Below are 12,547 nucleotides of genomic sequence, written 5' to 3' on the forward strand. Positions count from 1 at the left end.
TAGGTTCTAGTGCTTTAGGTACCAGTGCATTAGGTTCTAGTGCTTTAGAATCTAGTGCTTTAGGTTCCAGTGCGTTAGGTTCCAGTGCGTTAGGTTCCAGTGCGTTAGGTTCCAGTGCGTTAGGTTCTAGTGCATTAGGTTCCAGTGCGTTAGGTACCAGTGCGTTAGGTTCTAGTGCGTTAGGTTCTAGTGCTTTAGGTACCAGTGCTTTAGGTACCAGTGCATTAGGTTCTAGTGCTTTAGAATCTAGTGCTTTAGGTTCCAGTGCGTTAGGTTCTAGTGCGTTAGGTTCCAGTGCGTTAGGTTCCAGTGCGTTAGGTTCCAGTGCGTTAGGTTCCAGTGCGTTAGGTTCTAGTGCTTTAGGTACCAGTGCATTAGGTTCTAGTGCTTTAGAATCTAGTGCTTTAGGTTCCAGTGCGTTAGGTTCTAGTGCGTTAGGTTCCAGTGCGTTAGGTTCCAGTGCGTTAGGTTCCAGTGCGTTAGGTTCCAGTGCATTAAGTTCCAGTGCACAGTCCTCGTGATAGTTTTTCCAGCTCCATGAGGGTGTGTAGTAAACCTCATAACTCCCAACAGGAGCTGTACAACTATATGAAATGGCTGGCAATGGCGTGAAGTTGTTTTGCTACACATACCATTTGCCAACAGGCTGAGTAGAGTAAGCTCCTTAACTTCCTCCAACCCTTAACTAAGAGGGATTTGACAGTGCATAGAGCAGTAACCACATCCTTCCATTACTGTAGCCTCGCTCGCCGCCAATATCGAAAGTAGGCCTGTCCCATTTTTCCATATAGACACATCCTATGTGTTTTAATCACATTTAGCTCTATTCACTGAGCTTGTCTGATGCTCTAAGCACACTGTGTGATTCAATCATTTACACACACAAATGACTAGAGGTAGTCCGACCGCAATTGCTTTGATTGTGCCGGGCCGGGCTCAGACTTGCTGCACTGTGTTAAAAAAAGACAGTGAGTGACTGTGACTAGCACCCATTGTCTCCCTCTCCTCCCAGCTGCAGCGACCACCACACATCAACAGTGTGTATAGTGTTGTCTCCCTCTCCTCCCAGCTGCAGCGACCACCACACATCAACAGTATGAATAGTGTTGTCTCCCTCTCCTCCCTGCTGCAGCGACCACCACACATCAACAGTATGTATAGTGTTGTCTCCCTCTCCTCTCTGCTGCAGCGACCACCACACATCAACAGTGTGTATAGTGTTGTCTCCCTCTCCTCCCTGCTGCAGCGACCACCACACATCAACAGTGTGTATAGTGTTGTCTCCCTCTCCTCCCTGCTGCAGCGACCACCACACATCAACAGTGTGTATAGTGTTGTCTCCTCTCCTCCCTGCTGCAGCGACCACCACACATCAACAGTGTGTATAGTGTTGTCTCCCTCTCCTCCCTGCTGCAGCGACCACCACACATCAACAGTGTGTATAGTGTTGTCTCCCTCTCCTCCCTGCTGCAGCGACCACCACACATCAACAGTGTGTATAGTGTTGTCTCCCTCTCCTCCCTGCTGCAGCGACCACCACACATCAACAGTGTGTATAGTGTTGTCTCCCTCTCCTCCCAGCTGCAGCGACCACCACACATCAACAGTGTGTATAGTGTTGTCTCCCTCTCCTCCCTGCTGCAGCGACCACCACACATCAACATTGTGTATAGTGTTGTCTCCCTCTCCTCCCTGCTGCAGCGACCACCACACATCAACATTGTGTATAGTGTTGTCTCCCTCTCCTCCCAGCTGCAGCGACCACCACACATCAACAGTGTGTATAGTGTTGTCTCCCTCTCCTCCCTGCTGCAGCGACCACCACACATCAACAGTGTGTATAGTGTTGTCTCCCTCTCCTCCCTGCTGCAGCGACCACCACACATCAACAGTGTGTATAGTGTTGTCTCCCTCTCCTCCCTGCTGCAGCGACCACCACACATCAACAGTGTGTATAGTGTTGTCTCCCTCTCCTCCCTGCTGCAGCGACCACCACACATCAACAGTGTGTATAGTGTTGTCTCCCTCTCCTCCCTGCTGCAGCGACCACCACACATCAACAGTGTGTATAGTGTTGTCTCCCTCTCCTCCCTGCTGCAGCGACCACCACACATCAACAGTGTGTATAGTGTTGTCTCCCTCTCCTCCCTGCTGCAGCGACCACCACACATCAACAGTGTGTATAGTGTTGTCTCCCTCTCCTCCCAGCTGCAGCGACCACCACACATCAACAGTGTGTATAGTGTTGTCTCCCTCTCCTCCCTGCTGCAGCGACCACCACACATCAACATTGTGTATAGTGTTGTCTCCTCTCCTCCCTGCTGCAGCGACCACCACACATCAACAGTGTGTATAGTGTTGTCTCCCTCTCCTCCCTGCTGCAGCGACCACCACACATCAACAGTATGTATAGTGTTGTCTCCCTCTCCTCCCTGCTGCAGCGACCACCACACATCAACAGTATGTATAGTGTTGTCTCCCTCTCCTCCCTGCTGCAGCGACCACCACACATCAACAGTATGTATAGTGTTGTCTCCCTCTCCTCCCTGCTGCAGCGACCACCACACATCAACAGTGTGTATAGTGTTGTCTCCCTCTCCTCCCTGCTGCAGCGACCACCACACATCAACAGTGTGTATAGTGTTGTCTCCCTCTCCTCCCTGCTGCAGCGACCACCACACATCAACAGTGTGTATAGTGTTGTCTCCCTCTCCTCCCTGCTGCAGCGACCACCACACATCAACAGTGTGTATAGGGCTGTCTCCCTCTCCTCCCTGCTGCAGCGACCACCACACATCAACAGTGTGTATAGTGTTGTCTCCTCTCCTCCCTGCTGCAGCGACCACCAGACATCAACAGTGTGTATAGTCTTGTCTCCCTCTCCTCCCTGCTGCAGCGACCACCACACATCAACAGTGTGTATAGGGCTGTCTCCCTCTCCTCCCTGCTGCAGCGACCACCACACTTCAACAGTGTGTATAGTGTTGTCTCCCTCTCCTCCCTGCTGCAGCGACCACCACACATCAACAGTGTGTATAGTCTTGTCTCCCTCTCCTCCCTGCTGCAGCGACCACCACACATCAACAGTGTGTATAGGGCTGTCTCCCTCTCCTCCCTGCTGCAGCGACCACCACACTTCAACAGTGTGTATAGTGTTGTCTCCCTCTCCTCCCTGCTGCAGCGACCACCACACATCAACAGTGTGTATAGTGTTGTCTCCCTCTCCTCCCTGCTGCAGCGACCACCACACATCAACAGTGTTTATAGTGTTGTCTCCCTCTCCTCCCTGCTGCAGCGACCACCACACATCAACAGTGTGTACAGGGCTGTCTGTGTTGCTGAAGCTGCAACATAATTACAGCCATTTCTGTTGCACCATTGTTCTTGCGTAATATAACCATATACAATTTCAGTAGCACATGTCTTAGAGTGATGGACTGTGCCACCCCCACGGTCTCCACAATGGATCAGTCCACTCAGACAGGCGCCAATCAGACCAGTGTCTTGTACACCATGATTTGTTTTCTACTGCTCGACTAAAGAAATCTCAGTCAACCAACATCCTATCGACCAACCAAACAATCAACCACTAAATGGGGTCAGCCCTAATCCAATCACTTGGTTTGCTTCACCAATGATTTAGTGATTGTGGGAAATCCACAAATGGTCCTTACAGGAACTGACTGGGCAGCGTACTGTAAATGGCAGCGTGTACTTTGGGTGCTATACCCGTTAAGAAATCCGTTGCTCTGTTCTAGGCTAAGAATGTAAGAAGGGCGTTTTCATCACCTTTTTAAACTGTGTGAATGTGAGAGGTGAGACATGCTCTCCAGTTACTGCGTTATTACTACTCTCCTCTTTACATCTTTTGAACCACAACAGCCAGCAAAGATCAATGGACTCTAGAAAGACCTACAGCCTCATTAAACTTCTCCCACCTACTTACCTCCTCCTTGGGAAACTCCGACGTCCCCAGTCCCTCCTCCAGGACCTGCCTATTGGAGGGGGTGTAGTGGGTGGTGGTGATGATGACTAAGTCTATCAGTCACCATATGGCTGTGACTAGCCTAATAATCTGGGCTTACTGCTGGGAAGTTGCCCCAGCGTCTGGAGCGGCCCTAATGCAGAGAGACCGAGGGAGAGGAGGGATAGACCTATCGAGAGAGGCTTAAGAGGGCTCGCCGGAGGAGGAGAAGAAGAGGCGAGCTGGTGTGCATTGGAATGGCAGCCCTATACCATGGCTCAGGACCGGGTGGAGGTTTGATTGCTGAGAGGAGGGAGACTGTGGCGGAGGAGCAGGAGGAAGAGGCCAGGCCCTGTGTCTACCTCACCACCCTGATCCAGCTGTTCATCAGGGACCAGTCCCCAGCCCAGGCCCTGTGCTCCATGCTGGCCATGTGCTGGTTTTGGTCAGGTGGCTGTGAGGCCGAGGAGAAGGATCTGTTTCTGGGCTCGGCCCTGCTCACCCTCAGACAGCTGTTTAAAGACAAGCTGGACCTGCTGCTGGACGACATGGCTGGATGTGTGGCCTGTGAGAAACCTACAGTACCCGACCCACGCGCTGGACTCCTGGTAACCCAACACTGTCCTTTCTAGTTGTTTGGCCAGGGTTATTTTAGTTAGTATGTTTAGGACAGGTCACATAGTGTTAGTAGGCGTCAATGTTTTTATGTGCTGACACGTCCCTGTTTGTCCAACCTGCCTCTACTAATGATTCATTTAAGCAATAAGGCCTGACGTGAAAACCAAACCGGCTGCGCGTGTGCGCCATCATGTATAATTTAATTTTCCCCAAACGCGATCACGACACGCAGTTTAAAATATCAAAACAAACTCTGAACCAATTACATTAATTTGGGGACAGGTCGAAATGCATTAAATATTTGTCAATTTAGCTAGCTAGCTTGCACTTGCTAGATAATTAGTCCTATTTAGCTAGCTTGCTGTTAGCTAATTTGTCCTGGGATATAACATTGAGTTGTTATTTTACCTGAAATGCACAAGGTCCTCTACTCTGACAATGAATCCACACACAAAACGGTCAACCGAATCGTTTCTAGTCATCTCTCCTCCTTCCAGGCCTTTTCATCTTTGAACTTATATGGTGATTGGCATCTAAACTTTCATAGTATTACCACAACAACCGGCAACACAGTTTGTCTTTCAATCTCCCACGTGGGTATAACCAATGAGGAGATGGGTACCTGCTTCTATAAACCAATGAGGAGATGGGAGAGGCAGGACTTGCGGCGCGATCTGCGTCAGAAATACTAAGGACTTCTATTTTAACTCTTAGCAACGCAGACGCTCGTTGGCGCGCAGGAGCAGTGTGGGTGCAATAATTGAATAACATAGATTTCTACATTTATTTTGTAGTCAGGGTATGAGGGGGTGTGGTATATGGCCAATATACCACGGCTAAGGGCTGTTCTTAACCACGACGCAACACGGAGTGCTTGGATACAGCCCTTAGCCATGGTATATTGGCCATATACCACAAACTCCCGAGGTGCCGTATTGCTATTATTAACTGGTTACCAACATAATTAGAGCAGTACAAATAAATGTTTTGTCATACCTGTGGTATACGGTCTGATATACCACGGCTGTCAGCCAATCAGCATTCAGGGCTCGAACCAACCAGTTTATAGTTAAGTATGTTGTATACAGTACATGTAGCAGCTCCCCATGGGAGAAATGGTCAATTCACTGTCATACTGCAGTAGATCTTGAGGGTGTGCTGCTACAACTGAGTCACTGTGTCATTCTTCTTACTCTCTAGTATTATTTATTGTACTCAGTCCACCGGTTGTCCAGCCTGTCTCTGGAGGGTTGACTTGGCTTTTCTTTTATTTATGCTTTTGCTTTATATCAGAGTCTGTCCTTTCCATAGCCTGATGTTCAGTCAGATGTTCTCAGACATCCCCTGTGGCAGGTTTCTGGACCAGCGGTAGGTAGTGTTTGCTCTCACCCAGCTACATGTTCTGTCCAGGCACCAGGTCATGTGGCTAGGAGAAGGCTCACCCATCATTGACTGCTCCCGACTGCTTTCAATTGATTGGACCTGGTTTCATGTTGAGGGAAGTGGTTTGCTGCTATGCTACCGTTCCTCTGCTGTCATTTGATATTGATGTGACCTGGGGGGTGTAATGCTTTTTGTCTCACACCCCTATGGGGACTTATCATGAAACATGCACTCTGAAGTCTCCGACATTCTCTGAAGTATTCCACGCACTCTGAAGAACCGGTGGAATAATATTTGTTTAGAATGAAAAAGAAAGCGTATAATGGGAATAGAAGACGGGGGCCCTCCCTCCCTGTTTGATTTATGAGAAACTCTCTTTATTTATTGAGCTTTAAAAAGCAGATGGCAACATTGCACAATAGGCCTAACCTGAGGGATGAATCAGCCTCTGTTAGAGCCTTACTGTGGTGTGACAGGACACTCTCCTTTGAGCAATGGGCTGAGCCGGCCCGAGGGACACCCCATATTTTATCCCTGGCTTTATACTTTAGACTTTCCATTTGGGATTGTTTATTTTCTAAAAGAGAGTATTTTGGCGCCGGGAGGATTCTTTTCTTTAATTTGAAAGCGATTCATCTCTTAAAGTAGGCTTAGCCTTTTGCTTTTAATTACTCTATTTTAATGTTTGGCAGAGATACGGGAGAATGGACAGTATCCGGCGTCACTCCACTGTTTGACAGCTCTTGTTTCTCTTTGGGCCGGGTTTGTTTGCGTACTGTATTTGCGTACTATTTGAATATGATGTCAGTGGAGGCCCTTTGACCTTGGATTAGGAGCCTCTTGGGTGTGTTGGGCTGCCACTGGGTGTATGAGGGAGCAGAAGAGAGGGTGTGTGTGTGTGTGTGTGTGTGTGTGTGTGTGTGTGTGTGTGTGCGTGTGTGCGTGTGTGACACCTTGCCCGTGGGTGGAAAATACCAGACTGGGTAATCGCACTGTTGACACGTCAAGCAGGAGCGATAATCTCTCCACAAACGACTCCTCTTCACAAACCGCTCCTTCTGACATCTCCCATGTCAACACGTCTAGGACTTCACATGAACAATACCCAAATACATATCAGCCAACTGTTTCCAGTGTTAAATGTTCAGTGCAGTTATCCACACACTTTCAGACATTCCGACACCTTTTTAAGACACACGTTTGTGCTGCGTTCTGAGAATGCTGTTCACTTCAAGGGGTGGGGACGTAGTGGAATCTAATGGAATATGTTGCTTCTATACTGAGACTGTAGTTAGGCTAGTTAATTGTGTTGTTGTGTTGGAATGGTCTGCCCACACAGGCCTAAGCTTCCAGTCCTGGATTGGATTTGGAACAATCAGCTAGTTGTCACTCGGCTTTGTCTGCAAACAGCAGACCCAGCAGCAGGACACCCCTCAGTACGATGTTGTTTACCAGGAAGCATAGCCTCTTAACATAGGCTTGGACTCATGTTTTTATTGAAAAGCACCAACAATTGTTCATTCCAGGACCACCTCTGGCCTGTTGAACAGACGCCGCTGTTCCTGACCGTGTGACAGTGCAACAGTGAGGCTTGCGGGCCAGAAGAGTCCTCATTGTGTTGATGTATTGGGAGGCCAGGCCTCAGGCCTGTGGCAGCATGACACTGGCAGCCTGACCTCTGCATTATACCCTCTGGAAGCTGACAAGGGTCACGTGGACCAGAGATGGGGTGAGAGAGACCGACAGAAAGAAAAAGAGAGCGAGGGAGGAATTCCCCTCCGTTCGCACTGTCCGCTCGGTCCGGCCGTCTGATTGATAGATATGCAGATTGGTGCGGGCAGCAGTTTTTAGTCAAATGCCTACGCTCACAGAACCTCTAGACTCAGGATCAATGGCTAGCTCCCATCAAATGGCCCCTTGCCCCTGGAGAGTGAGGTGTTCTGTAGACTGAGGCTTCTCCTGGCCTGGTGGAGGAGGAGGAGGAAGACGACGTGACAGACAGGGGGGTTCAGTCACTAATGAGGAAGAGGCGGGGTGTGGGAATACTGAACGTGAGGATCTGATTGGGACTATCTAGTACTGTCCAGTCAAGAACAACTAATTGCCATTTTAGTGGTCAGGTCCAGTCCAGCCGTGATGCCAGCGTGCAGGTCAGGTAGGCTGCATAGGAAAGGCTGTAACCTGGCCTGTAGGACCCAGAGACAGGCCACAGCAGCCTGGAGGCTCCTCTACAGACTACTCTTCATGGTGAGTAGGACAGAGAGGGACGAGAGGCTTTTGCCATGGGAGTAGAAATGACCATCCGAATAGGGAAGGACAGCATTAGTGGGCTTTAGCCTTTCACTGTCTAGTTGTTTAAGTGTGGCGATGGGTATCAACCTCGGGCTCAACGTGTTTTAGGGCTGTAGGTGTTGTGACAGAGAGGTTAAAACTATTCCTCATGGGGAGAGGGAGATGTCTGGCTTTACAACAGGGAGAGCAGATGGGCTAATTGGCAGGATAGGATTTAGATAATTCTTCTTAGAATCCCCACAGGCTTCATGGTTGTTTAATCAGAAGAAAACAGTCAGTTCCCGGTGTTGTGTAAGTGGGCTTTAGTATAAGCGCTAAAACTGTGAGAGGAGCCCAGATGTAGCGGGAGCTGTCAAGCGTAAGCAGAATAGGGAGGGAGAGTTGAGACTAGCACTGTCGGATGTGCATGTCCATTCTCCGGGTGCATTGCTGCCTCCCGCTCCCCCTCTCCATGGCTCCCGAGCGGCCTGTTCGCGGATCTTAATTGATTGGATATTTGGGTTAGCCGTCAGGCGTTCGGCTCAGACTTGGTCAGATTGTTGTGTGAGACAGGGAGACTTCTGACTCATACCCCCCCTAGTCGTTCTCACAGGTCACCCGTATTAAGTTGCTGAATAGTCATGCTGCGAGACTGGGAGAATCCTTCTGTGTGTGTGCGCCTGTGAGTGTGGCATCAGAAACGAACGTTATCTGTCTGTGTGAGGCTAGTTTGCCTCTGAAGCTGCCGCAGGGTATCTGATTAATATGTCAACAAGTTATCCTTCAGTCAGTCTCATAGCCTTTTCAGCTGCAATATGGAGAAGCTTTGGTCTGTGTTAGTGTGTGGGTGAAACATATTCACTACATTCAGTGTGTGTGTCTGTGGATGCCGATGCTTGCCCTGCGTCTGTTCTTTTGTGTATCTACAGTGTACAGCCTTCAGTATGTTAACACAGTGGGTCAGCTTAATTATCCTAGCTCACGCGGAGACCCAGAGCTGCTGGCTGGGTGGTCGTGTCTAGAGGCCAGCCAAGCCTAGCCTGAATCCCATTCCCCTCAGTGGGGGCCTGAGCCACCAGCCCCCTGCCCCAAGACCCCTGCCATAGCCATGCTGCTCCCACAGTGCTGCCTAGTTCTGTCCTCTCTACAGATTAGTATGGAATCTGCTTTGGCACCCTCCTGAGTAACCATGCTATAATTAAGCAATAAGGCCCAGGGTGAGCGTGAGCGTGAGCGTGTGTGTGTGTGTGTGTGTGTGTGTGTGTGTGTGTGTGTGTGTGTGTGTGTGTGTGTGTGTGTGTGTGTGTGTGTGTGTGTGTGTGTGTGTGTGTGTGTGTGTGTGTGTGTGTGTGTGTGTGTGTGTTATATGACCATTATACCACGGCTAAGAGCTGTTCTTTTGCATGACACAATGCGGAGTGCCTGGATACAGCCCTTAGCCGTGGTATATCGGCCAACTACCTCAAACCCCCGAGGGAGCCTTATTGCTATTATAAACCGGGTACTAATGTAATTAGAACAGTAAAAGCAATTGTTTTGTCATACCCATGGTAAACGGTCTGATATACCACAACTTTCAGCCAATCATCATTCAGGGCTAAAACCACCCGGTTTCTAATTACCTGATGAACTACTGGCTTAGCTTAATAGAGGACTTGATTTGTCCCCTGTCTCTATGGTATAGGCCACACTGGGTTTTAGACACTATCTGGGTTCTGCTGGGTTGTTTTACTGTGAGGGCTGTTAATCGATTTGGTTTGTGTGTGTGTGAATGTATCTGCGCTGTTGCTGTGCAATATTGATGGTGACAGGCAGGGTATTTTCTGAGAATTGCTTGTGTAACAATCAGCGTCTCTCTCACTCAAAAACGCATTCTCCTGCAGTGTCTCTATGCACACTCACTGGACACACACACACACACACACACACACACACACACACACACACACACACACACACACACACGGCGCGATAGGTCTGAGTAGAGGTTTTGCAGGGCATGTTGGCAGCTCCTCTGCAGTGGAGAGCAGCCTGTGAGTACTGGAAACATAGAGCTACAGGAGCCGATGACAGCTCTGTCTGATACCGTATTACTGTGCTGATTGATGGGGATATTGTTTTTTGATTGATAGATTAACAAAAGTCCTTTTGATCCTAATAAGCTTTGTGTCTACATGTTACTGTTCTCCTGTGGTCCCTAACCACTCTGTTTCTCTATCGCCCCCTGCAGAGCGTGGAGACGCTGTACCACACCTTCCAAGAGGGCTCCGGGGGCCTGATGGATGGCCACAAAGATCCCCCGAACCCAGGGGCCGAGCCCACCCTGCTCAGAACCTGCCCCCGACACATGAGCTCCACCGAGAGGCTCAGCAAGGTCATCCAGGAGCTGGTGGACACAGAGAAGTCCTACGTCAAGGTCATTCTTTTTTCTAGTTCTTGAAGATAATGGCCAATTTCCCAATTCAGTCTATTTAGTTGAGCCAGGATAAAGAGACAGGGCATAGGAAAGCAAAGCCACTGAAGAGTAACAAGACATGATCTATTTCTGTGGTGTCATGGGGAGTAACAAAGAAGGCCCTACCTACCGCACAGCAGTAGCCTGTTTCATTATGCTCTACAGTACATAGGCTCATCATTCAGAGGCCCTGTACAGCTCAACTTTCCATCTCACCCCTTTTCTCAGAGCACATTAAGGACCTCCTCTCATGATCTCCACCTCGTCTGTCTTCATTTGTGTCAGTCGGCTGATTATCCTACAGCCCTCTCTTTCTCTCTCTCTCTCCCTCTCTCTACCCCCTCTCTCTCTAACCCCCTCTTTCTCAATTCAAGGCTTTATTGGCATGGGAAACATATGTTAACATTGCCAAAGCAAGCGAAGTAGATAATATACAAAAGTGAAATAAACAATCAAAATTAACAGTAAACATTACACTCACAGAAGTTCCAAAAGAATAAAGACATTACAACTGTCATGTATATATACTGTGTTGTAACGACATGCAAATGGTTAAAGTACAAAAGAGAAAATAAATCAACATAAATATGGGTTGTATTTACAGTGGTGTTTGTTCTTCACTGGTTGCCCTTCACTGGTTACCCATTCTGCTCTGCATGCATTATTTGGTGTTTTACGTACACAGAGGATATTTTTGCAGAATTCTGCATGCAGAGTCTCAATTTGGTGTTTGTCCCATTTTGTGAAGTCTTGGTTGGTGAGCGGACCCCTCGACCTCACAACCATAAATGGCAATGGGTTCTATAACTGATTCAAGTATTTTTTAGATAGATCCTAATTGGTATGTCAAATTTTTATTTTCCTTTTGATGGTATAGAAGACCCTTCTTGTCTCTCAGATCGTTCACAGCTTTGTGGACGTTACCTGTGGCGCTGATGTTTAGGCTAAGTTATGTATAGTTTTTTTGTGTGCTCTAGGCCAACAGTGTCTAGATGGAATTTGTATTTGTGGTCCTGGTGACTGGACCTTTTTTGGAGCACCATTATTTTGGTCTTACTGAGATTTACTGTCAGGGCCCAGGTCTGTGTCTGCCCAATCTGTGCAGAAGATCTAGATGTTGCTGTAAGCCATCCTTGATTGGGGACAGAAGCACCAGATCATCAGCAAACAGTAGACATTTGACTTCAGATTCTAGTAGGGTGAGGCCGGGTGCTGCAGATTGTTCTAGTGCCTTCGCCAATTCGTTGATATGTATGATGAAGAGCGTGGGGCTTAAGCTGCATCCCTGTCTCATCCCAAGGCGAGTCTGCTGTTAATGATAATGCAGAGAATTGTCCAAAGGTTGCTGTTGACGCATATCCCACGATAGTTATTGGTTTCAAATTTGACTCCACTTTTGTGGATTGGGGTGATCAGTCATTGGTTCCAAATATCAGGGAAGATGCCAGAGCTAAGGATAATGTTAAAGAGTTTTCGAATAACCAATTGGAATTTGTTGTCTGTATATTTAATATTTTAATTGAGGATACCATCAACACCACAGGCCTTTTTGGATTGGAGGGTTTGTATTTTGTCCTGTAGTTCATTCAAGATAATTGGAGATTCCAGTGGGTTCTGGTGGTCTTTAATAGTTGATTCGCAGATTTGTATTTGATCATGTATATGGTTTTGATGTTTGTTCTTTGTTATAGGGCCACAAAGATTAGAGAAGTGGTTTACCCATATCTCCATTTTGGATAGGTAATTCTTCGTTTGTTTAGTGTTTTTCAATTTTCGCAGAAGTGGTTAGCTCTCTCTCTCTCTCTCTCTCTCTCTCTCTCTCTCTCTCTCTCTCTCTCTCTGTCTCTCTGTCTCTC

At 48.1% G+C, this 12,547-nt stretch overlaps 1 protein-coding gene across 10 annotated transcripts in view; it reads left to right on the plus strand.

Annotated features, from left to right (window-relative positions):
* LOC118368434 (rho guanine nucleotide exchange factor TIAM2) overlaps positions 1-12,547 on the plus strand; it is a 132,055-nt gene that overhangs the window by 100,315 nt on the left and 19,193 nt on the right. For 8 of the 10 annotated variants that reach the window (XM_052496929.1, XM_035752516.2, XM_035752515.2 and 5 more), the window contains one exon: positions 10,467-10,652. In XM_052496929.1, the coding sequence (XP_052352889.1) occupies positions 10,467-10,652 (186 nt within the window). Of the gene's footprint in view, positions 1-4,180; positions 4,573-7,786; positions 8,213-10,466; positions 10,653-12,547 lie in introns of those variants that run through there. The other 2 variants (XM_052496930.1, XM_035752519.2) reach the window with 2 other exon arrangements.

This window comes from Oncorhynchus keta, chromosome 35, assembly GCF_023373465.1.
Source record: "Oncorhynchus keta strain PuntledgeMale-10-30-2019 chromosome 35, Oket_V2, whole genome shotgun sequence".
NCBI lineage: Eukaryota > Metazoa > Chordata > Actinopteri > Salmoniformes > Salmonidae > Oncorhynchus > Oncorhynchus keta.